This window comes from Balaenoptera acutorostrata, chromosome 12 (genome assembly GCF_949987535.1).
Source record: "Balaenoptera acutorostrata chromosome 12, mBalAcu1.1, whole genome shotgun sequence".
NCBI lineage: Eukaryota > Metazoa > Chordata > Mammalia > Artiodactyla > Balaenopteridae > Balaenoptera > Balaenoptera acutorostrata.
The window spans coordinates 87778134-87803761 of record NC_080075.1 but is presented as its reverse complement, the minus strand read 5'-3'; the positions used below and the strand labels follow the sequence as shown (position 1 = coordinate 87803761).

Here is a 25628-nt window from a genome sequence, read left to right as displayed (position 1 = left end):
CCTCTGTTGCTTTTTTTCCCCAGGTGCAGTACAGAAGGTTTCTAAAAAATTAGAAATGCACGTCTATAGCAAGAGGTTGGAGATCATGCTCCAGTAAGTGTTGTGTATGTTACCGCTCAACAGGGTGCCGGGGCAGGCTCAGATGATGTCACTTAACTGGTCTGGGTGCCTCTCTTTCTATCAATGAAGCAGTTTGAACCACTTCCTTCTACCTACACACTCTAGCCAGTTCTGAGAGCATGTGACCTGCTTGGTCAGCCACTTCCCTGTGAAATACGTTTCACTTAATATAGAGCCTCAGGATGCTTTTCTGTGGCTGGCGTAGCTGAATAAAGCATTGTTATCAAGGACATGTGCTAAAATCTTAACCTAGTGTTACTATACCTTTAAGAATTATTATACGTACTTACTTCCCCTTAAATGTGAATTCCACGTTAAGAATGTTTTTTTAGACTCTTCTCAGTAAATCTGTAAACTATGAATTACCTTTAAACTCATATTTTTCTTACACGCCAGATATTAGGTCTATCCCCTTTCCTCCAGTACTTGTTAAGCCTGATTTCAGAATGGTTTTTTCCAAATAAAATAATCATATAAAACTGTTCTTGGGACTTCCCTGGTGGCAGAGTGGTTAAGAATACGCCTGCCAATGCAGGGGACATGGGTTCGAGCCCTGGTCCAGGAAGATCCCACATGCCGTGGAGCAACTAAGCCCGTGCGCCACAACTACTGAAGCTCAGGCTCCTAGAGCCCGTGCTCTGCAACAAGAGAAGCCACCGCAGTGAGAAGCCCGCACACTGCAATGAAGAGTAGCCCCCGCTCGCTACAACTAGACAAAGTCTGCGCACAGCAACGAAGACCCAACGCAGCCAAAAATAAATAATAAATAAATAAATTTATTTTTTTTTAAAACTGTTTCTTAGTGGACAACTACAACTTAAGCTTATGTATTGTACCTCAAAAAGGAAAAATAAAAAGACTGAATTTAGTTTTATAATTTCAGCATCTAGCACAGTGCCTTGAACATATAGCAGATCTCTCAAATACTTGTTGAATAAATGCTTCCATTTTTAAATTTTTTATTTTTTATTTATTTTTGGCTGCTTTGGGTCTTTGTTGCTGCGTGCGGGCTTTTCTCTAGTTGCAGCGAGCGGGGGCTACTCTTCGTTGCAGCATGCAGGCTTCTCATTGCTGTGGCTTCTCTTGTTGGCAGAGCACGGGCTCTAGGCGCATGTGCTTCAGTAGTTGTGGCACGCGGGCTCTAGAGCGCAGGCTCAGTAGTTGTGGCTCGTGGGCTGTAGAGCACAAGCTCAGTAGTTGTGGTGCACGGGCTTAGCTGCTCCGCAGCGTGTGGGATCTTCCCGGACCAGGGCTCGAACCCGTGTCCCCCGCATTGGCAGGAGGATTCTCAACCACTGCACCACCAGGGAAGTCCCAATGCTTCTATTTTTAAATTGAAAGTTACTTAACTAGATGTTTTGAGGTGCTCTGCATGTTTGGAGATTTTTATGTTAACACTTCTGTTCCTTCCTTTCCTCAAAATTCCACACTGATAATCTTTTAAAGCAGCCATTTAGTGGCTTTTAAAAAATGGATGCTAGGCTGTAAATGGTGACTTTGCCTACACAAGCCGTCACACATCTTCAGAAGTGTTCTTGGTATTGTCATTTTGATTTTAAAAAGCATCCCTGTCATACAAACTAAAAAGCAGGCAACGGTGCAGGAGCGCTGATTTCCATTGCTGGTAAAAAGGCAGCGGGTTCTGTGTTTGTTGGTTTCCAACCCCGTGGCTACAGCAGTCCCAGGTCTGGGTAAAAAGGGCTCCTTACTAAAATTAATATAGGTTGAGATAATGTATATAAAGTGCCTAGTGCAATGCCTGCTGAATGGAGCATTCTTAATGAACGATAGCTGTGTATTTCACCTGTATTATAAAATGAACAAAATACGTGAAAGTAAATAATTAAGAAGGACATCTCAGGGGTAGATACAATCAGTATTCTACTTCAGAACTAGGGCCTATCTTCAATATTATTTCTCCCCAAATATATAAAATTGTACTTTATATATTTGTAAAGCATTTTCCACTAATACTGCATCTTTGTTTATCTTAAGGGACATATTTGGAGAAGACTGTGTTAGTGTAAAAGATGGTTCTATTCTTAGTGTCACAGTGGACGGAAAAACTGCTAACATAAACTTGGAGACACGGGTATGTAGCTGTTCGTTCCTACATTTTAAGACACTTGGGAGATAAAGTGAAAGCAAAAATAATCTATTTTGCAGTTTACTTTTACATTTTGGTGTTTTCTTCCAGTTTTTTCCTACTTTTTTTTAATAGATTGTGTTTACGCTATCATATGTCAGGTTTTACATCCTTTTTATTTCTCTGTCATAAGTGTTTTTACATTTGCTGCATAGTACACATTTCCCTTGTCTTTATTACTCCGTTTTCCATTTTCATAATATGCTTTAATCCACCTCAGCATTTCTCTACTTTGGCATCCACTTTATTCCAGACTTTCAGAGAAGCTGCTCTTCTGTTCGCAGCAAGATCCAAGTGGCTTTTCCAAACAATAGAACTTGAGAGCGTGAGGCCCACGCCCACCGCACCCAGCAGACCTTTCATAATTATTTCACAAGCATAAACGAATAAGTATCATCTTCCTTGTGGGGTTGTTTTTGAAGATTACAACAGTTCTACTAAACAAATAACATGTTTGGGATTTCTTCTGTATATCCTTTTGAGAAAACACTAGATTTAATTTACCTCGATAGAAAAATAAGCTAAGAACATAAACAAGTAATTCACTAGAGAAGAAATATAGAGAGCCAGTAAACATATGAAACAAATGTTCACATCAGATCCACTAATAATTAAAGGAAATACAAATTGAAAGTATGAAATATCACTGTTTCTGAGCTTATACTGGCACAGATTAAAAACAGTGATATGACCCAGTGATGGTGAAAGAAGAGGGAAACAGTTATTTTCAAGTGCCACATGGACAGGGAGAAGGTTGTAAGTTAGGAGGTGTGTTCTTTCTGCAGGGCGGTTTGGTGATCTGCATCAAAAGCCTTAAAAAAGTAAATACCTTTATCCACAATTCCACTTGCTGGATTTAACGAAGAAAATAATTAGGCAAGTGAGCAAAGATATATGTACAAGGATGTCTATTTTAGTATTGATTAGCAAAACTGCAAAAGACCTAAATTTCCAGGAGTAGGATCTAATAAAATAACTGAATAAATAATGTGTATGGTGCACCCCTATACATGGGATACTATGTATACAGCCACTAGGAATGATTTATTCATGTGCAGAGTGGTCCGCCTACATTATTGAGTGGGGGGAGTTACAAGAGAGTCAATATGGTGAATTATCCCATTTTTGTTTTAAAGAAATACACAGGTATAGCCAGAAGTCTAGAAGGTTATGCACTGAAATGTTAACAGTGATTTATCATTAGGTCATAGAATTAAGGGTATTTTTTTTTCTTTCCTAAATGTTTACATGAGGGATATTTATTGTGTGATAAAAATTGTTTTAAACAGCATAGTGTTTTGTAGTTAAGGAGTAACTGGGAGATGATTAGTGAATCTAAACCAAATTTAATACCAAATGTTGAGTAGATGACCACATCCATTGCTTGCTAAGTAATTTGCATTGCACAGACTAGATTCCTTGGAGTATTATTTACTAGATCCAAACGTGGGCTTTGAAGTAAACATAGTTCACTTGACTTTCCCTTTATCCTTTTTTTTTTCCAAAGTTAATCTCTAACAAAGTCATCGTGCTCTCAGGAACGTCTCTGCATCCAGGTGCAGACCCACAGGTGTGCAGTGATCCTGGCTCTTAATAATCAAGACCCTTACCCCTATGGGAAACGACTGTTCTTAAAGAGCATTAGTTTATCTTCCATATAATAATTCTAGACACTTCCGTTGAAAGGCATGTTTGTGCTCTCACTTTCAGACTGTAGAATGTGAAGAAGGAAGTGAAGATGACGAATCCCTCCGAGAAATGGTGGAACTGGCGGCCCAGAGACTATATGAGGCCCTCACGCCAGTTCACTAATAACCTTATGTCTCTGTAGATGTTAAAACTTTTTTGTAATGCTTGACTCTACTTCTGTTACTTAAAATAAAATACATTAAATACATTAAAATAAAATACAATGTATAAAATACATTAATTTCTCTGGGGTAGCCTATTTACTTTTGATGGCAAATGGCCTTTATTCCAGCACCTATTTGAATACTGCTAAATTACCAACTTATTTGTCCATTATTCTAGCACTGCTAAATAAACTGCCGTTACTGATTCTGCTTCTAGGGTTGTATGCAGCTCCCACTGAAACCTTTGAGATCTGCTCATAGCAGCTGAAACAGAATGTCTTTATTGTCTGTTTTCAGGAAGGAAATGAGTGATGGTTTGAATTTTCATATCCATTTTCTGAATTTGAATTAATAATTACATATTATCACTTAAAGTTTTAAGCCCTTTTTCTGTTTCTTCCCTCCCAGTATTCTTGGCAAATTCCTTAGTTTATACGTCTGTAAAATTGGGACTTTCGAGATTCAATAATATTTTCTTTGTATAATGTCTACATTCAATTCAGAGATACTCAAAATATAATTTTTATGACTCAAGTTCAAGGATTCGTCATGTGTGTTGAATCGTTTTATGTATAACTCAATCATTAATCCATTTTCTTCCAAGTACGAGCAGTTCAGACTTGCAGGTAACTGGACACAGGAGTGTCGGGTGCTGGGTGCTGAGGGAGCAGGTCGACTCTGCCTGGGGCGGCTTTGGCCTCTACTTCAGTGAAGGGCCTGACGGCTCTGTCAGCAGAGGGGGTGGGAACAAGCACGGGCAGGGGCAGCTAAAGAGCTGTTACACTCACTGTCAAGCTAAAGCCATCGGTCAGCCACAGTCACTAATTTGCACTGACATTGCTTAGTCCTTCCCTGTGCTTTGGTGACACACTTCGGTGTCTGAATCTGAATTTTTACTTGAAACCAAATACATTTATTTCTCTAAGATACCCTACTTTGTCTTTGGCCCAAACCAAAGGCCTAAGGGTCACCTTTTATAAATGTCATATAAGAGTGTGTTATGATAGATGTGAAAACATTTTTAAGTTACAAAAACTACACACTTGTGATATCTTTACCACGCAGGTTATACACAGCAAAAATGGCAAGCCCTTTGTCCTAGTCCCTCTCCCTGAGGTAACAGGTTTCAGGCAAGGATTCGAAATTGCTCTTGAATCTGTCCTTGTCTTATCTCCACTGTGGCTCGGAGTCCAAGTCATCTCTTCCCCTCTGGTTCCTGCCCCAGCCTCTCTTCCTCCTCTCCCTATAGCTGATTCCTAAAATAACAGATCTGCTGAAAGCCTCCCTGCTGAAAATCCTTCAGGACTTCTTTACTGCGATTAATTAGGATGAAATCCAAACACCTTAACTTGGCCTAACGGGTTCTCTACCCTGGCTTGCATATTAGAATCACATGGGGAGCATTGACAATGTACTGATGCCCACGACCTACCATCAGAAGTGTTGTTAGTTGGTCTGGAGTGGTGGTCCTTTATCAGCACATGCTTAAAGCTCCCAGTTGATTCTAGTTGAAGCCAGGGAAATCCAGCCTGAAGACGGGGTGCCGCTCTGTATATCAGCCTACCTGCCTCTCCAGCTCCAGCCACTCTCCCCTCAACACCCTACATCCAAGCCACGGAAACGGCAGCTATTCTAACACGCACTGCTCCCCTTCTGGTTTTCACCTTAAGCTCAATTGTTTCAAGACATCCTTCTGGCTCAATTTTATCACAGCTGTCACACTTCATTGCGTGCTTGAGCAAACCTGAGCCAGGCTCTTCTGTCTTCTGACTAAGCACCCCACCTTGGGTCCTGTCCTTGGCCCCTTCAGCCCAGTTTTAGCAAGAGTCCCGCTGAGTCGGTTTAGCAAAAATCCCTCCCTCTTGGTCTGATCCCCCTGGGGAGCTGCTCAAATTCCTCATCCTGATGTCACCCTGCCCTGCCTTCAGCAAGAACCCTGTCAGGGCAGTTTAGCAAAGATTTACCCTGCCTCTTAGTAGTTTTACGTTCACCTGACCCCCTCACCCTGCTCCTTGGCTATAAATCCCTTCTCTTTCTTGTATTTAGGGTTCAGCCTAATCTCTCTCCCCTACTGCGAAAGCCCACCGTCGTTGTCCTTGCTGGATAGTCGGCCTTACTGTCTTTAGCAAGTGTCTTCAACTTCTCTTTAACTGACGTCAAAACGCTGGACAAATGCTTGCCTAATTTTACTTAACAAGAGAGGGCTGCGTGATGAACGAGCCCCTTGGAAGTGCTTGCGACTCGCTCAAACAACTGAACCCACCTTCGCGGGGTGGGTGATGTTGGATCCGGTGGCAACGCCAAATCGCTCTCCTTTCGGGGTTGGTTTCCGCCTGGGGAACTGACAGGCGACAATGGCCAGAGGGCGGGTGGGCTCCCCGAGGGCAGGGTAGCCACGCGCGCCCCGCATCTAACGACTCGGATAAATGAACAAAAAGCGAATGCATGCAGAAGGCCAAGCTTCTGTAAACGGACAAAAATGAGCTTTCCAAGAAGCAACAGCTATCGCACGTCTTAAAAGTGACCGGTTGGTCGCCGAGGGAGCCCTGCTAGCGGAGCCCCTACGGGGCGACCCAGGAAGGAGAGCCAGCGGGCGAAGACAGGCTACAAGCGAAGGCGTCGGACTGCGCAGGCGCCTCCACCTCCCCGCCCCCGGGGAGCCCCGCCTCCCGGCCCCTCGCCCCGCCCGGATATCCGGCCTGGCCCCGCCTCCCGGCTGCCGGGCCGATGGCGCTGTGCGAGGCGGTGGTGTGCGGAAGCTCTCTGCTCTGGCCTCGGGTGTTGCTCTTCGGCGACTCCATCACCCAGGTACCGCCGCTCGGCGCCGTCCATTCCGCGGAACCCGGCTCGGCCCCCACGTGGCCCGGTCTCTTGGGCGTCCTCGCCGCGCCCTCGGGGGGGCGTCGCCCTCGCCGCGAGCCGCGGGCCAGGCTTCTTCGATGATTCCTGGCTCTCCTCTCCGCGCGGGAGGGGCCCATTCCTCCCGACTGTTACGAGGTTGTCGGGGCCGCCTCCCTGCACCCCGCTTCCCCCAGCAGATGCTGCCCCAAGGCCTGGACGCTCACAGAGCGTCGTGTCCCCGCCGCCTCCAGAGCCCCTTCGTGACACCTGGCAGTGGTTCATTTCTCGGTGTTGGTAGCTTCCAGCAGGGTGACATCTTAAGGAGGGCAGCGCGGCTTCGCAGTACTGGATACACGTTCCGTTTAGTCTTAGGGGGCTTGTTTGACGGATGAGATGAAGTGCAGGGAAGTTTAGGGACTTGTCCACGCCACGCGCTGGGAGTGACAGGGCCTGGGCTGGCCGCTCTTTCCTTTGTGTCATTTTTCATAGGGATTTTGGTAAGACCTGGCACGTTGTTTTCATCGTAGTGTCTTCCTGGTCAGTGGCTGTTGTCCTTTTCCCTGAAAGGTACTTTGAATGTGCTCACAGCGGGAACAGTGCTTTGTGTCCCACGCGGAGCTTCCTGGGGCGTCACCTTGCACAGATCACGGCTGCGCTGAAGCACTTCCTGCAGTTCCGTACCTCCCATTCCATGCGGAAAACACTCTCAGCCCCCGTGCTTCCTCTGATGGAACATCTCGGCGCTCTCTTGAATGAGATGCCGCCAAGTGATACCGACCAGGGTTCTTGGCCTTCCCAATCAGTAGAAATGGATAAGAGGCCAGTCCAGAAATTCAGGCAGGGCTTGACTGGGGCTCCTGCAGCTGCAGGAGGGGAGTGAAAACAAGTAACAGGTTCCCTTGCTCGCTCCCCCCACCCCAGGGGGGGAAAGCTCGTCCCTTACACGGGGTGAGGGTAGGGGTGTGTCCAGGGGTCGGGCGGAGGGGCGGCTGAGGTGGTTCGCCAACCCCTTGGCGGTGTTGAGCGCAGGGGGCACGCGCAGTACCCTGCTTTTGCTCTCTGCTCTTCAGAAGTGGCAGTTGGGTTTTTGACCTTTTTTGTGTCTTGCCCATAATTTGCCCCAGCTGCGCAGGGACGCAGTTATTTTTAGTTCCTTAGCGTTTCTTTGTATTCTGTTGCTGAAGGAGGAGACGTAGGTCCAGGGGCAAGCTCTGCAGCCGAGGGCCCCAGGTTCCAGATCACCTTTTCACCCAAGATTATTTCAACTCTCGTTCAAGGAAAAATAGGTGTTCTTACTTCAGGGAGGGAGTACATTTTAAAAATTACCTTCCCATGGTGTTTTTCATTTTGTTTTGTTTTATCTTATTCTTCTCACATTCAGACATGACTTCCTAAACCAGTTTTCTGTGTGTATGCCAATAATTGGTAACATTGTTTTTAGGCATCTAGGGCAGTAAGGACTCTCCAAGTTCCATGGGAATATATATATCAAAAAATATTCACCCTGAGTTCTGAAATTAATTTCTTTATTCTTTCAACTATGAAGAGGTAGTGTAGTGTGGATTTCACTTCCTAACTGAACATACAGTTGATTTCATCTCTTGTACCTAGATTTAAGTAGCTTTTCTAGATAACAGTGAGTCTAATATAGGTCTCAATAAAATGCAGGTGATTGGCTCAAGTCCAATTGACAGGGAAGAAAACTACCTCTTGCTTCCAGAGTGCTGCTGAGGTGTAGCTATAGTAATCCCTGAGACGACCTCGGAGCAAAGCAAATGGTGAAGGCCAAGAAGTCAGGGAGTACAAAGAGAAAACAAGAGGGGAGTTGCTGAGCAGTGTGTCCTAATTACACTGATAAATAGTAACGGGCTTTTCTGTCTTCAGTTTTCTTTGCAGCAGGGTGGGTGGGGAGCATCGCTGGCTGACAGGCTGGCCGGGTGAGAACAGTTTCTAGATTCCTACTTGAGTGTTTACTGATGGAGAAGAGAGTGAATGATGCAGTTTGAAACAGTAAGTTCCTCCTTTTTGTGTCTTTGCAGGCCGTTCCTAGTTTATATAAGGGGTTGGGGGAGAGAAGGGCAGCACTTAGGTTCAGTTAAAACTTTGCCACCTCATGAAACCAAACCCTAAAAGTTGTAAAATATATTAGGGGCTTGGATCCAAAAATACAGCTATTCACTATCTAAACAAGACAAGTTCTTTTTCAGTTATGGTGGGTACGATTTAAATAATTAGCAAGGAGTTCAATTGAAAGAATACAAAATATATTCTAAAACCAAAGTTGGATTCATTTTTGGATAGAGATTTTTCCCCCCAGATTCTTTTTTTTTTTTTTTTTTTTTTTTTATAATTTGGACAGGCCATGAGAATAATTCCTTTTTATTTATTTATTTATTTATTTATTTTTGGCTGTGTTGGGTCTTCGGTTCGTGCGAGGGCTTTCTCTAGTTGCGGCAAGCGGGGGCCACTCTTCATCACGGTGCGCGGGCCTTTCACTATCGCGGCCCCTCCTGTTGCGGGGCACAGGCTCCAGACGCGCAGGCTCAGTAGTTGTGGCTCACGGGCCCAGCTGCTCTGTGGCATGTGGGATCTTCCCAGACCAGGGCTCGAACCCGTGTCCCCTGCATTAGCAGGCAGATTCTCAACCACTGCGCCACCAGGGAAGCCCCCCCCCCCCAGATTCTTTTTATAAAAGATATCAGATATATAAAAAATATTTTAAAATATATCATTAATAAAAATAGTGATGATTTTGGTATTCCATTTGCCAAATGGAAATCATTAAAAGGGAAACAATGTTCCAGTTCAGGTGCCAGAGACTTTAAAATACTTCACGTTTGTTGTCTCATTTAATCTCTACAACTGCCCAGTAACACAGTGATTTATCATTCTCCTATCCATCTTATAGCTGAGAAAAATAAGGTGGAGAGCGGTAGATAACGAAGTCACACAACTAAGAAGTGTCAGGTGGCCTGGCCCCGGAGCCCCGGATCCTCCGGCTCCGGGGATGACAAGGGCCCCGCTCTCCTGTCGGAGGGCGAGTCAGCTGCTGTGCGCTGCTTAGTCAAGCGCCTGGCCCGTGAGAAGTGCTCGATAAGTACTGGCTCTTTTTTTTTTTAATAATTCAGTACCTGTTTAATTAGTCCATTAACCTTTTCTGATCAAATAGAAGATATGGAAAAGCTAAATAATTATTCAAATGGTCTGAAAAACTGCAGGCGTTGCAGATGTTTCTCCAGTACATAATAATGTTAGTACTAAAATCTTGTCAGAATTGATTGTTTACAGGTGTGATTGCTGGAAGACCATTTAATTAACAAGTAGTTATTTTTCAGAATTGAGAGTAATTATAGGAAAAAATGAAGTTGTAGACAGTGTGTGGTCTGGTAGGCTTTATCTATGTCACTCTTAAAAGCATCTTGTGACAGCAGGCACAAAGCCGAGCGGCCACCGGGAGGCCTCAGCTGGGTGAGTCCCGCCTCCCCTCTCCTGGGCTCACCGCCCTCGGCCAAGCCCGCGAGAGCCCCTTGAGAACCAGAGTGGCACCGCGGCCCGGGAGCTAGAACCCAGGCAGAGCGGGATCCTCCCGTGGGCGGGCGCGCTGAGCCCACCTTCCACCGGGCAGGCCCACGGGAGAAAGCAGGAGGCCGTGTCGGGAGGGGCGCGCGGCAGAGGCACCGCAGCTCCAGCCCAGCCTCCCTTTCTGTGCCGGCAGCGCCGCCCCTTTGTGTCCCACACCGACGGCTGCCCGGCTGCCCTTCGGAGGAACGCGGTCTTTAGCCACGCTTGGGGTGAATCTTTTGCGGACCCAGGCCCCGACTGTCTGCTTCAGCCACGTGCAAGGCCCAGAATTGACTTGATTCAGTGTTTTAATTTCACCTAACCTCCAAGTTTGAAGGTTATTAAGAGTCACCTTACTGTGACTGTCCTTCTGTACTGCCTACGTGGATAGCAATAAATTTAAAACATGTACTTGTGTCCCATAGTGGCGTCCTTAAGCTTTAGCTTTAAATAAGATCTTTGTATACTCAGTACAAAAAGCATTCTAAGCATTCTTAAATCCACTTAAATGCTTTTTAATTTACTGATTATTTTCATCAATCTTTTTTTAGCCTTATCCAAGTATTTCTTTAACCAAAAATACTTGGTTTGAAAGGTTAGAAAAAACTCATCTTTTTCAGTTTTTAAAAGCTTCTGCTGTTCGCTTTTAAAGATATGCTCTTGCCTGTTGTCATTTATAAAAACCTAATTTACATTTTTTCTGGAAGGCAGTCAATCTTACAGAGCCTGGATGTTTTGGAAGGAATCTTTTCGTTAATTCCTATCCTTTTCCCAACTTCATCTGAACTTAAATACCTGTTATTAGCCAAGAATTCATGTAAAAACCTTTCTTAATTTTCCAGTTTCTTCCAGCCTTTTGAATAACTTGGGCACTATTGATTATGTTACTCAATCCAGGGAAATTCAGATATTCTTCCCCTTTCAGAAGGGAACTTTAACAGTTTCAACCATGGGCCTCACCTGCAGTTTTTTTGGTTCACAGCCTTATAATAATGAGATATATATATATATATATATATATATATATATATATATATATTTTAAAATCTATAATGGCAGGGATTTATTGAGCTCCTTGTACGTATATGGCCACTACATTACTTTTAATCTTCACATATCCTAGCAGATTGGGTATTAGTGTTCATCTCTCACAGCTGGGAAGACTGAGGCACGGAGAAATTAAGTTGTCAAGGCCTCCTTACCAGTGGAGGGCAGCGAGATCCGGGCACTGGCTGCTCTGCGTCACTGCCACAGCATACAGGCCTCAGGGAGGGAGCTGTTCGGCCTCGCACCACCGGATGGATGTAAGACAGACTTGTCAAAGTTCTAGAGTGTTCCATTTTAAAGTATTCTAAGTGGAGGCTTTAAAATGGCTAGTCAGCATTTTGTAATCATTACATACTAAAAACACAAGAACCACACTTAGAAATAAATGTGGCTGAATTTTTTTGTTGCTCCCAAGGCTGATCAATGCTGAGCGCTTGCAGAGTCGCGTCAAACCAGAGTCCCCTCCTGCTGCCCTTTGGCATCTGGTGCTTGGCCTTTGGCCTGCAGTTATTCATTGGTGCCCTAGCTTCTCTGCTTAGTTGCTTATATGTAGGAATTTGAACCATACACCAAAATTAACCACATCAATTTGCTAACCATCAATTGAAGTTTGAGATTCAATGGGAAAAATATTTTTTTTAGTGGACAACTTGAAACATCTACAGACCTACCCAAAGTCACAGCTACTCAGTGTTGGAGCTGGGATTCTAACGCAGGCAGCCAGCTCAATTTCCACGGTTGGTTGTTTTCAGTATACCATACAGTGCTGTGAACCAAATCATATATTTTTAAGAAGGAATAAAATGCCTGTTAACAAACTGGTTTAAACTGAAACACAACTAACACATATTTACTGAAACTACTGAATCAAAACCACCGGGTAATAATGAGAAGCGTGTGTCAGTGTAGTTTGCCACTGTAACAAATGCACCCGCGGGTGGGCGGTGTAGGTCGTTGGGGAGCGGGGCTGGGGGTGGGGCTGGGGGTTAGGGGAAGTCTGTACCTTCTGCTCGGCTTTTCCGTAAACCTAAATCTCCCCTTAAAAACAGTGTGTAAAAAAAGTCTCAGGAATTCCGTGTACGCTTATCCCATTAGAGTTCCAGCTTATTAGTGCCTTTCTACCTTTAATACCTGCCTGCTGTAAAGTCCATTTTAAAAGTACCCCACTGACCATGCATGAAATCAGCTAGTCTGCGTAGCCCCTTTGTTCATTATTATTCATAACCTCTCTCATCGAGGAATGGGATGGATTTGCTGTATCTTGGAACCATGAAGGAGACGAACATGCCTCAACTCGGCTGCTGCTCTGATCTTAGCAAAGTGACGCCTGGGCAGCGGCAGGGCCATGGCACAGAGCAGGGACTGTGAGCCCAAGCACACCCTCCCACGCGGAAGGTTGGCTACAGGCGACCAGAAATAGTTCTTTGCTCACAATTCATCTTTTTTATTTTTTTAAAATTTATTTTTTAATTTATTATTTTTTTTGGCTGCATTGGGTCTTCATTGCTGCGCGCGGGCTTTCTCTAGTTGCGGCGAGCGGGGGCTACTCTTCGTTGCGGTGCACCGGCTTCTCATTGCGGTGGCTTCTCTTGTTGCGGAGCACGGGCTCTAGGCGCACGGGCTTCAGTAGTTGTGGCACGTGGGCTCAGTAGTTGTGGCTCTCGGGCCCTAGGGCACAGGCTTAGTAGTTGTGGCGCACGGGCTTAGTTGCTCCGCGGCATGTGGGATCTTCCCAGGCCAGGGCTCGAACCCGTGTCCCCTGCATTGGCAGGCGGATTCTTAACCACTGCGCCACCAGGGAAGTCCCTACAATTCATCTTTAAAAATGTTTCATTTCAGAAAATGCGATGTTCCGAATCGTGGATTTTTGGGTTACAATACCAGATGGGCGAAAATTATCCTCCCGAGGCTAATCAGGAAGGGGAACAATTTGGACAGCCCAGTAGCAGTTACAATTTTCTTTGGTGCCAGTGACAGTGCGCTAAAAGGTAAAGGCATTCTTGTTTTCCTAGTTCATTTTTAATTGTTTTTTTCGTTACAGCAAACTTAAATTTATATACTTTTTTCATCTGTTTACCTATCTCCCGGTAGGTAAAGTTTTGCCAAATTTATAATGAGTTCCCTGAGTTTACTTCCGTGTATTTCTTCTGGCTTTCTTTAATGTCAGTGAATTTTATTCCCAACTTATTTTCTACATGCCTGGGTCGTTGGCAGACCTAAAATTTCAAGCACTTGAATGTTTTTTAGAGTCCAGTAGTGCTGTGCCCAATTTCTAATGTTTCTTTCTCTTTAGTTGATGTAGTTGGCAGCAGAGAGGTCAAACTGGACACCTTGCAGTGTGACTCACACTGATGGAGAAAGGGTAGCTCAGGGCAGCAGCGCCCTGACCCAGCACAGGCTTGACTCCTGGGCGACGGGAAGCAGGTCTCAACAGGAGACGTGTCTCCGTGTTTTTGGAAGAACTGCTGCTGTGACTAGAGGCACAGGCCTCTCTTCCTTTGCTACTCGTGAAAGGAGAGCCCTCTGCTCGGCATAAAGGAGAAGAGTAGGCAGCTTCCAGAGGCTTCTTCCATGCCCCACCCCCGGCAGCGAAGGTCTGCTATTAACAGGCACACGGTCGGGCCTCTCAGGTGAGGCTGGAGAGAAGGGAAGGGACAGCTGCCGACTGTGATGCAAGAAAGTCTTGCCACCTGTGAGATCATAGACTACAGGTGTTGGTGGAGACTAAGCTCTCTCCAAAAAAACCCAGAAGTTTTCAAACAGGTGAATTTCTATCAAATTTAGGACAAGGAGAAATACTTTCTAAGTATAAAAACTTAGAGGAAATTGCAATGGAGGAAACTGCAAAGGAAAAAATAGATTTGTGAAATAAATTAGCTATGTCAAAAAAACTATTAAAAAAAGAAAATGACACATTAAGGAAAATGTTTGCAAAAGCATGAGAGACAAAAGGTTAATGTCTTTAATGTAGAAATCAATTAAGAAAAATATTAACTCCAGTTTAAAAAATAGGCAAAGGCAGGAACAGGTAATCGCAACAGGAGAAATTTAGTAGCCAGTACATGTTTGAAAATGTGTAGAAACTTCTGTTATCCACAAAATGAAAATTGAAACAAGGAGTTTTGGTTTTTTGACTCTCAAATCCATGGTTTTAAGCAGTAATACTTACATCTGACAAGTGTGGAAAACAGGCACTCTTACAGTACTGGTGGGAAAACTTGAAACCTTTCTGGAAAGCTTCCCTAGAGACTTCCCTCATCTAGAAACCCAGCCTAAGGAAACACCTAGTATGTAATGCAGCCAGGTATATGTGTAAAGATTTCTATGCACTGTTATTTATAATAGCAAAAAATTAGAATGCTGCACAGTAAGGAAATAGAAGCATCCATTGTGGTCACCCGACAACTAAACACCATGTTTTTGAGGACTGTTTGTAGGCACAGAAATGCTCATAATGTTATGTGAAAAAAGCACAATATGGTCGTTTATCTTCAGTGTGATCCCTCTTTTTTTTTTTTTTAAGTCTACATATCTGCACGGAAAAGACTGGAAAGAAGCACGACCAAGTGCCCACAGTGGTCTTCTGGGTGTAGGGTCATGAGTGCTGTTACTTTTCTCCTAGATTACACTTACGTGTGGTTTGCAAATGGCCTGCAGTGAGCCTTGTGTGAGCCTGTCTAGAAGGAATCCTTTGCAGTGACGTTAGCCGTTGCTTAGTTTATTTATTGAGGGCTTCCTTCCCGGCAGGCACCTTGCTCTAAGTGCCTTACACGCTTTGCTGATGTAATTTTCACAGCTACCCTATGAGGTAGACCCTATTGTCATCCTCATTTTACCAGCGAGGAAACGGAGGTACAGAAAGGCTGATCATTTGTCCAAGGGCACGTGGCTAGCCAGTGACAAAGCCGGGCTAGAACCTGGGCAGGCTCACTGCCCAGCGCAGGTCTTACTTCTTTACAAATTCAGCCTAATCGACTAATAACCACATGACCAGTAAAGGAGGAAAGACACGAGTGCTTACAGGGTCCCGAGCCAGAGCCTTTGGGGTCTGTTTTACGTAGGACTCTGTACTTGAACTCTTCCCCCTTCTCCTTCTGCACTTGGCGCTAAATGGTCCCCCAGCGACGTCACGAGTTGTGCCCATTTGTGAATGTGCATCAACCTTAACTGTCATCACTTACAACGAGTCTGCATCTGTGCTGAAGTGTCCGCGTTCCTCCCAAACAGATGAGAGCCCCAAGCAGCACACGCCCTGGGGGAGCGCGCCGCGAACCTGACGTGCACTGCACTGCACCGCACCTGCACTCCGTGGGCGTGCCCGAGGGCAGGCTTATCCTCATGGCAACGCGCCGTTCTGTGAGACCGCGTGGGGACAGCAGTGCCTCCGGCAAGGTGAGCAGGTGAGCGCAGCCCGGACGCCGGGCCCAGGGAGGGGCAGGTGGGACCTGTCTCCAGCCGGGGGCCTCTGCTTCTTGGGGGCCTGTGAGTTCCCGTCTGTCTGCTTTAGTCGACAGAAGTTGAAGCAGAGCTCCCAGCCTGTCGTAGCGTGATGCAGAAAAGGATCGTGGCCGCGCGTGAGTCGGACCCCAGGCCTGGCACTTGCCCGACCCCGGGGGGCACAGGAGGCCGCCGAGGAGCATTCTGCGCGGCCAGGGGCTGCGGCTCCCGCGTGGTGCGGAGGCTCGGGCTGTGTGCGCTCTGACACAGATCCGCACTCGGGGTGTTTTCCTGACTTCTGAACGGCAGGCGGAGGTCGCCTTGCCCATTTCCGTCTGCACGTGGCCCTTTCTCCGCTGCCTCGCCTCACCTGGGAGCCTGCCTTGGCAGTGGGACCTTTCACCCAGATCCAAGGCTCCTCTGCAGGTCACCAGCACGGACGCGCTCAAGCGCAAGGGCGCTGCCAGCGTCACTGGTGGTTGAGTGATCGGAGGCTGCTCCGGGGCTCGCCAGCGCCAGGGTTCTGGCTCCCGTTCTGTCCCCACCAACTATGCATCTGGGCACCTTTATGTGCTATACCAGGACCTGGCCAGGTGCGCAGGATACAGAGATGACTAGAACCCGGTTCCTGCTGTTGGGCTAGCAGGGGAGCTAGGCCAGCTGTCGTCAGATATTTGAAGGGCGCCGTCACGTAAAGAGGACAGAACGCCCTGCTGTTAGCTCCAGAGGGCAAAGGGAAGACCCCTGTGGGCGTCATCAAGGGCGATTTTAGGTCATAATGATCGCTCGTGAGGTAAAAAGTCGCTACAGGAAACGTTCACGCTGAGCCTGGACGGGCAGAGGCGTGCAGCCAGCGCTCAAGTGCTGCTCACATTGCAGGTCACGACCCATGTGTGGATCGTGAAACCAAGTGAGTTGTGACATTTTTTTAATGGACTATAATAGAAAAATCCGTGTCTAGAATGCGGTGGGCACGTCTCATGAGACTGTTGCACTCTTGTAGGCGTGCGTGTAATGAGTCCTGCTGCATCACTCTAGTTTCAGCCGGGTTCATGACTTTGGACCACGCGTGGTTCTCCCGTGGTCCCAGATTAGCAGGTCAACGTCATCTGGGAACTTGGTACAAGTGCAGATGCTTGGATCATCCCAGACCTGTGGAAGCAGAAGTGTAGGGGAGCAGCCCAGGGCATGCTCCCGGTGAGCCTGCCGTGCCCGGGTTTGAGAATCCCCGCACTGCAGTGCCTGGCGCTGGGTAAACCACGCCCCGTCGCCTACAACAAATACAGTTTCACTGGACGACAGCCAGGCCCATGGTTTACATGTTGTCTGCGGCTACTTTGGAGCTGTGACGGCAGGGCTGAATAGTTGCCCGTGAAGCCTGTCTCCTGTCCAGCCCGTGGCAGAGAAAGGTTGCTGAGCCCCAGGCTGGCCTGAGTGACCTCTGTGCTCCCTTCCAGCTCTCGCCTTCTCTGGTCCAAAGTCTACAAGTGACTTTTCCACTACATGGCTGTGGCTTCTCCTTACACATAACAATTCAGGGGCCTGAGCCCAGCGGTCCTGCCCCCCGTACCCCATAGTGGTCACCTGCCCAACTCCGTTCGCCTCTGGCCTGCGCTCTAGCCAAGCCGCTCAGCTCCCCCGGCCTGTTCTGCCTCTGTGTCTATTCGGTGTCCTCTGAATGCCCTCCATGGCATCCCTCATCCCCATCGTCCTTGGTCCTGTGCTGGGGAGAGCAGCACACTAGTGACCCGTGAGGCCCGTCCTTGTGTCCCCCAAGCCCCGTGGTTGGCCCACTTCGGGTCTGTAAGCACACGCCCGTTCACTTGAACTGAGAAACCCTCCAGGTAGTAGAACTTGCGCAAAGACCAGCACTTGGGTTTATCAGTTGCACAGTGGATTTTCTCTTCTCAATAGGGTGCAAATTAAATCGCCTCAACTCGGTCGTTGGTGAATATGCCAGGGCCTGTTTACAAGTAGCCCAAGACTGTGGGATTGATGCACTTGACCTGTGGACCCTGATGCAGAAGGACAGTCAGGTATAGTGGCCTGCTCGGTCCTGTCGGGTGAGTAGGATCACACAGCAGTGACCACGCTGTGCGCCGTCTGCCTGGCGCAGCTCTGAGTGGGTGAGGCAGTTGTCCTTTTCACCAACTGGAATGAAACAGGTGGATGGAGTGGAGGAGCTGGAGAGGCTCCCGGACAGCCTGCAGACCCCGCACCTTGCTTGGCCTGGTTCTTTACCGGCATCCAGCAGTGGGCACCGTGCTCTGGGAACCACTTTAATAGGAGTTGGCATATAGGGAAATGAATGAGCAATAAATGGTTCATATTTAAGAACATCCAGGCCAAGTTTTATAATATGGAGAGGGGGAAAGTTAAAAGAGGCAAAACAATGAATTTAAGTAGAATGTGGTATTAACTAAAATTCATATTTTGAGGTACAGAGTTCTAATTGGTTTAAAGCCAGAAAGCCCACTTACAAATATAAAAGGTAAAAAGCCAGTCCCCGTGCAGAATGACACAGCCACCCCGGAAGACAGCATGACAGCTTCCCGTACAGTTAAATAAACGTGCGCTTATGTGGGACCCAGCAATCCCACCGCAGACGAGAAGGCCGTGTCTGTGTTCCTCTGCACCCTGACTGGACTGGACCCACCTCGTGCGTTCCCAGGTCGGGAGCAGGCTTGGCCACGTGACCGCTGAGACAGCACCCAGAGCTGTGGTTTTGTCTGCGTTACGCTTCCACCTGAGAGGGTTTGGAAAAGTAATGCTGCTAGAGAATAGGAAATTGCAGACTGCTGGGCTAGTGGCTCTTTGAAAGTCCTGTTAGACTTAATATATTAAGAGTCCAGAGCTGGGAAGGTCTTCCTCAGCGATCATCTGACCTGACACAGCAGAGATGAGAAAACTAAGGCCCGGGAGGAGTGCGGCTAGAATCGGAATGGCTGGTCTGCAAGTCATGAACCAGCTCCAGGTTCTAACGGGGATGGGCGGAGCTCTAGCATAGGGAAAAGATTCTTCCCCAAAGGAGAAAGGGCTCCAGGGGTGGGGCGTCTGAACTCTGGACGGTACAAAGTCTTTTCGTCTGATACTGTGCCTGTCAATTTAATTCCTAGACTGAGAAGAGTCAAAAACAATTTGACACACTGGGCCCTGAGCTCTTATAACAAATTTTTCCTTTTGTTGACTACATTAATGTGCTGTATTCACTCATTGCTCCTCTTCCATCTGCTGGCCTGGAAGGACACTTCGGCTCAGGCGCTCATTAATGGTGTGAGGTTCTGTGACGCTCCGTGTGTCATATGTAGACACTGTCCCTCCACAAAGGGCATGGGAGCATTTGATGAGCTAACTGTTCAGGCCAGGGACTCGCCGCCTGGGGCCACAGCTGGGAGACCAACCACCCCTTTAACTGCGTTCTCTTCCCCTTACAGGACTCTTCTTCCTATTTGTCAGATGGACTACATTTATCACCAAAAGGAAATGAGTTTTTGTTCTCCCAACTTCGGCCTTTGATTGATAGAGAAGAAAGTCTCTTCCCTGCCTTTGCTGCTCCCTTACTGGCGAGACATAGCAGAAGCAAAAGCAGAACTAAGTCTTCTGGGAGATGGGGACCACTAGTCACAGAAAACCAAGTCCAGCTGTTAATCTACACAAAGACCCCAAGATGAGTGGTCCCAGAAGATTCTTTTCTCAGGTTTAAACCTTTGCTCATGACCCTGCAATAAAAATAACTAACAAACATCTGCCACCAAGATTAATAAAAGCATTGGAATTTTTCAGGACAGCTTTGTACCTAGGTACATTGTGGTTTGATAATAAATATTTATTGATTGATGCAGGAGTCATCAGTGCCACAGCTACAGAATATACCCTGAGCAGCCTGTTAATTTTATAAATGGAAAAAAGGTAAAGACAGTGTTGTTTTTTTAAAAAGTCACAATTTTATAAAAAATGGTTTCTTACATTCAGCTGGGAACCATTTCACTCTCATACATACACCCACACACCCCACTCACATAACAGATTGCAAAAGTGTTAACTACAATATAAGAATATTATGACTAGTTAAAAGACAGCAAATACCACAAGGTACAAGTTCAAGTATTAGTGTAACAGGTATCTGCGTAACAAACATCCTTAGAAAAAAAGATACGATTTGTCACAGGTTTGGTTGATTGCTCTCAAAGCTTACAAGTTATCTCAGTTAAAATGGGTTCGCTGGTGAGCACATTTCAGTACTTAGCAGGGGAAAGAAGCTTGTAAAAGGAAATCAATCGGAATTCAACCTGATGGTTTTTATCCTTCACACAGTAGATGCAGACCATACTGAAGCACTAGATCAAGAAGTACCGTGGGTCGATACCAAGGGTTTTTAGGAATCAACTGTGTGGGGAGAAAGCCCCAGGCCAGCACATCACACCCTGTTCTTCTGGCAGAAACCATCTCATGTACCCTCTTGGCCACTAGTGTTTGAGAAGAGGCGACCATAGCTCTCTCATTCTGAAGTAGTTCAGGCTTTCTGAACGGCCAATGTTTTAGGAGGATGGTGACAGTATTGATACGTGAAGATACTTCAGAAACACACAAAAACTGCCCGGCTCTCTAGGGTCCTAAAACAGTTGGCAGAATTCTGTAGATTCACTGGGCTACAATTTGTAACCCTCACTATAAGCTAGATTGTTTTAATTCTAGAAATTAGAAATTCTTAACAATTTAGAATTAAGAAACATTAACCCAACTTATCCCTAAATTTAGCAGTGTAATTCCCTTCTTCTGCTACAAGTTCTACATAATACCTAGAAACAGAACCCACATTTTGGAGACAATGTATACATGGGTTTTATCTCCCTTTGTGTTGAAGGCAAAAGAATAAATCAATCTATTCTGTGTTCCAGTTACCCTCACAAGAAACTGCTAAATGCCTCATTATGTTCGCTGGATCATTACAGTGTTTAAAAAGAACTGATCATCTCCCTAATCAGTGCCGTTCTCAACATAAAAAGTTAATTTACAAAAATGTAAATACTCATAACCTAATCCAGCTGTAGTTTCTGCTTTTGCGTCAGAGGTTGAAGGATAGCTGAAAGATCAAAAAAACTAAAACCTGAAAGCCTCAAAATAAGCTAGATTCACCTTACCTCTTCAGAAGGAAAAGGGCCTGACCACACAAGTATTAACGTATGCGAAGGAAGTCCAAACACATGACCGGCATCTGCTGTGAAGTCACTTCCTTTTTTCTCCCAAATCTTCACAAAAAATATGCAGTGATTTGAGGTCAAATCTACGAAAACATTCTGCACACGGAAGTCAGAGAGCTCGGGACGCGGTCCTGAACTAGCACTCGGTTTCCTTGCTGTCAATGCGGTTCTGACGCTGCAGCTTAAAGGACGAGGCCTTTTCGCTTCTGGCGGCCGGACGGTCCGTGAGATCCTCGAACGACTTGGCGGCCGCGCTGCTACTCGGGAAGGGGTCCTTCTCGAAGCCGTCCTCGTCGGCGTGCGAGTCCGTGCTAGGGTCCTCCTGGATGGTGTCCATCCGCTGGTGGTCCAGCTTTGGCGCCACGGGCACAGAGGGCGCGGGGGGCACCGCAGGCGCAGGCTGCAGGGGCTGCAAGCGGCCCGGGGTCGGGGGCGCGGGAAAGGGCTTGATGACGCGGACCGACGCGGAATCCATGCTGCTCAGCATCTCGACGTTCTGCAAAGACACGGAGTAGATAGAGGCACCCCAGGTCCCACAGTCCCGGCCGCGCCCGGCAGACGGCCACGCCCGTCGGCGCCCTGACCCCCACGCTGGGGAAGGCGCCCCGAGGAGCGACTCGAGCGGTTAGCGTTCAGGTCCTGACATGCCGCCGTTTGGAGGCCCAAAGGAGACCCATGAGAAGCAGCCCCGTCAGGATCCCAGGACGGGAAGGGTTCTCTCAGTGTTACACTAGGCCCGGGCTGAACGGCTAGCCACTCGGCTGCGGGGAGGGCGGCGGTGCTCCTTTCACTCTCCATCCAAGCGACTAGCAGACGCTCACTGTCACTGTCACGAGAACTGACCTGAGCATCCAGCCTAGATCCCTCCTGCTGCAACAGGCCCTTCCAGCCAGAGAAGGCGCAGCTGGAAGGGCCGGTGGCTCTTGCCGCGGAGGCCAGTGAAGGTCTCTGCTTAGCAGGCCTCAAAATACAACCGAGAACGACTCGTGAGAGATACTTACACTGGGGTGGAACAGAGACAGAGATTCAAACTGCTTATCCAGTTTCTTATCCTAGAAAGAAGAGAAGAGCGGCGTCACTCCTGCGAACAGCTCCGTCAAGCGCCCCTTCCTCATGAGCCCCCCCTAGTATCAGGGGAAGAACCAACTCAGCCTGCGGTGTACGAAGTGGGAGCAGGCCGCGCAGAGGAGGGGGAACTTCACACCCAAGCTTCAAGGGTTCCGCCCAAGTGTTTCCTCTGCACTTCAAGGAAATGTGTTTTTTGGCGTTAAGTAAGGAAACAGGCAAGGTTTAAGCGCTGGTTTCTGAGGCCCCGCCCCCCGGGCGGGAACACCGAGGGCGGCTCCGTGCGGCGCGCTGGCCGTCAGGGCCGCGCCGGGAGGCTGAGGGGCCTCGCCCGGCGCGGGCCTCCCAGTGCCCCAGCCCGCCGGGGCCTCGTCACTCCTCCCGGCCGTGTCCGGGGTCGCTGGGGCCCAAGCTCTCGGCGGCGCCGGGCCTCGAGTCCCGACAGCACACCCTGCAGCAGGCTGGACACGTGGTCCGCCTCCGCCCTCGGTCCCTGCCTGGGGGCTGACGCTGGCTGCCAGCCCGGCCGCCCTGAACGGCGCTGAGGTCAGAGACAAGCCACCGCCCGCCCTCCCGTCGGCAGCTCTGCGCAGAGATCAAGCGTCAGGCCTCTCGGTCCACAGTCGTAACTCGCCGTAAACCACGCCGGTCTGACTCTCAGGTAAAAGCAGCCATAATGGACGGCACCGTCGCCCATCTGCCAAAGCCTCCACCGCGTCCCCTTTAACACCACTCGGCTTCAGCAGGGCTTCTCCTCGCGTCCGCAGGCTCGCCGCCCGAGAGAAGGGCCGTTCAGCGAGCGCGCGGCCGAGGGGAGGCACGGGGCCGTGAAGACCCGAGCGCCCGCCGCGCCGGAGCAGCCCACGTGCTCGCGGGAGCGCCCCGCGCAGGGGTTTCAGGGCCCAGGCCTGGAGGCCGGGCTCTGACGTCCTCGTCTCTACACAGCGGACAAATCCGCCTTTTCCCACAGAAGCAAGGAGAACGGATCTATAAGAAAATTTCTGGAGAAAGAAATTTTCGGGAAGAACAGGACCAGACCACCCAGAGAAGCCTCTCGAGCCCCTGAAGCCCTCCCCGTGACAGCGCAGGAATAAAATCGTGTTTCTGTGGACAGCAGAAGGGTCTGATTTAGGCGAGTCAAGCTGCCCATAGGTCTTTCCTGCCCACTCGGCACCCGTTTCAAAATCAAACTTTATAAAGTGCCTGGAGTTTCTCAAAGCCCTATTCAACTGGTAACTGTTACTCATTTTGAACATAAAGAAGACAGCTCCCCTCTCCTCACGCGGAAGCACGTGAGCAAGCGCCCAGACGGCGACGCCAAGACTGCAGACCAGGTGGGGCGGCACGTCTGGAATGCTGCTGTTCGGCATCTGCTCCGCCCCAGCAAAGTCAGCCTGGACACGCTCGTTCCGAAGCTTCACTCACCAGAGGTCCTGGACAAGCCCAGTTAACCAGGCTCCTGTGCTTAGAAGTATAAAACTCCTCAGAAATTATACATGAGGGCAAAACATCCGCACACAAAAAGTGTAATTCTTTAAGAGACCATTAGTTAATCTTTTTACAAAAAATGCTTTCCCAGGGATTGCACCAAAAATGTCATTGGAAACAGCAGGTCAGATTTTTCTAAGAACAAATTTTTATCTTTTCCGAAGGTTACATGGTTCGAGTTGCTCAAAATTTTAATAAAATGTTTCATTACTTAAAAACTGGTGACTTACCACACAATGGACCAGAATGCTGAAAGGAATCCAAAATATCAAGGAGAAAACCAGGACGGAACCTACGATGTTGTCTGCTAAAAACTTCCCTGTGAACAATTCCAAACAGTGAATGTCTTGACCAAGTACTTTAGAAACTGAAAATGCAACATTCTCAGAGTATTGTCAAGTGTCAAACGGCACAGACTGTTGGCGGGATATTACAACTGAGCCGGCACCGAGAAGCGTCTCTGTGCCACCTCCTCTACACCCAGCCGTCCCCCCACACACAGGCGCTCTCCCCAGAATGGCCCCATGTGCTCGTGGAGAACAGATCGCATCACAGGAGGCCCACACAGTCCCCGGAGGGACCGTGCAGGGGACTCACCCTGGGGAGGCTCCTACTAGGCACGATGCTGGCGAAGACAACGCTGACGCTGTCTGGGTACCATTGTTTGTGTGACTAAGCCCTACATTACGAGCCCTAGAGGACACAGTGCACCCTTGCTTCTGCAAAGTCTGAGGCCCACTTTTACATAAATGACTCTTACATCAAGCAGGATTCAGCTTTACAATCTATAGGACTGAAGGACACTTATGCTGTCACATGTTCATCTTTTAGTAAAGAAGCCAGTATTTTTACTTCCCTTGTCTGAAAATTTGTGCATCCACGCTACACAGGGGCAGACCTATAACGTGTCCATTTTTTTTTTTAGCCAGCAAAGTCGTTTCAAAACAAAAGCAGTAACTATTTCCATCTTCTATTGAACGATTAGGGCCTATCAGTCTGAAACCACACTTTTCTAATGTCATCAGTGAAATCGGCTCAGTTCCAAGCAACCACCCACCCGGGGAAACCACATACCGAAAGTATTGATGCTCAGCTTGTCAATGAACTCCCAGAACCGCTCAATGACATCCTGCACTCGCTTCTCACATTTGCCCTGTGAACAGAAAGCACCCAGCATTACCCCAGCGGCCACGCATTTAGAAGGAACATGGCTTCCTTCAAGTCAAACACATAATTAACATGAAAAGGGCTCCACTGAAACCAAACGGCCAGGAGAGCCATCTCTGACACACTGGAATGGGTACCTACGAAGGTAGCATTCTCTGTCACTGACACTCCACAGTCAGTCCATTTTTATAAGTGAATTTAGAGCTACCGGAAGACAAAACTCAAGAAAACCAGTTTGTTAAAGATGGGCCAATTCCAGTAAGGACTGCACTGATCTCACACACACACTGCCAGAGAAGCCTCTCAAGCCCTCTTCCGTGACAGCGCAGGAATAAAATCGTGTTTTTGTGGACAGCAGAAGGGTCTGACTTAGGCGAGTCAAGCTGCCCGTAGGTCTTTCCTACCCACTCAGCACCCATTTCAAAATCAGAGCTTGCAATCCTGCAGAACTAGTGACTTTTATAATTAGCCCAGAAAACCAAGTAAGTAGGACTCCCTGCCTCAAGCTCAACTTTACCACAAAGTCCCCCAGGCCCTGCCTAGTCTCCTGAGAGCACTTGGTCTCCTCCAAGGTCACATGCACAGTACATAACTAGACTCTCACACAAGGACAACGGATAGACATGCCAGCATCGGTGCTCTGATTCCCTTCCATTTGCAAAAGCCAGCATTTACAAAATAAAAACTTCACATCTGGCTGTT

At 47.7% G+C, this 25628-nt stretch overlaps 3 protein-coding genes across 6 annotated transcripts in view; 2 read left to right on the top strand and 1 right to left on the bottom strand.

The window, feature by feature from the left end:
- The window catches only part of CPSF3 (cleavage and polyadenylation specific factor 3), a 44590-nt gene extending 39937 nt beyond the window's left edge, over nucleotides 1–4653 (top strand). For both annotated transcript variants that reach the window (XM_007195663.2, XM_028162225.2), the window contains 3 exons: nucleotides 24–93; nucleotides 2116–2212; nucleotides 3977–4653. In XM_007195663.2, the coding sequence (XP_007195725.1) occupies nucleotides 24–93; nucleotides 2116–2212; nucleotides 3977–4078 (269 nt within the window). In that variant the 3' untranslated portion in view covers nucleotides 4079–4653. The remainder of the gene's footprint in view (nucleotides 1–23; nucleotides 94–2115; nucleotides 2213–3976) is intronic.
- A 2135-nt stretch (nucleotides 4654–6788) lies between these two features.
- IAH1 (isoamyl acetate hydrolyzing esterase 1 (putative)) lies at nucleotides 6789–19822 on the top strand. The gene is given in 6 exon segments (XM_057558211.1): nucleotides 6789–6927; nucleotides 15796–15910; nucleotides 15913–15960; nucleotides 17920–18041; nucleotides 19440–19520; nucleotides 19522–19822. Coding segments are annotated over 6 exon segments (552 nt in total). The 5' UTR covers nucleotides 6789–6846; the 3' UTR covers nucleotides 19627–19822.
- Nucleotides 19823–19915: 93 nt separating this feature from the next.
- The window catches only part of ADAM17 (ADAM metallopeptidase domain 17), a 59642-nt gene continuing 53929 nt past the window's right edge, over nucleotides 19916–25628 (bottom strand). For 2 of the 3 annotated variants that reach the window (XM_057558206.1, XM_057558207.1), the window contains exons 10-13: nucleotides 24834–24912; nucleotides 23990–24078; nucleotides 22208–22258; nucleotides 19919–21702 (exon numbers count right to left, since the gene is read on the bottom strand). In XM_057558206.1, the coding sequence (XP_057414189.1) occupies nucleotides 21343–21702; nucleotides 22208–22258; nucleotides 23990–24078; nucleotides 24834–24912 (579 nt within the window). In that variant the 3' untranslated portion in view covers nucleotides 19919–21342. Of the gene's footprint in view, nucleotides 21703–22207; nucleotides 22259–23989; nucleotides 24079–24833; nucleotides 24913–25628 lie in introns of all 3 variants that reach the window. The other variant, XM_007195662.3, reaches the window with a different exon arrangement.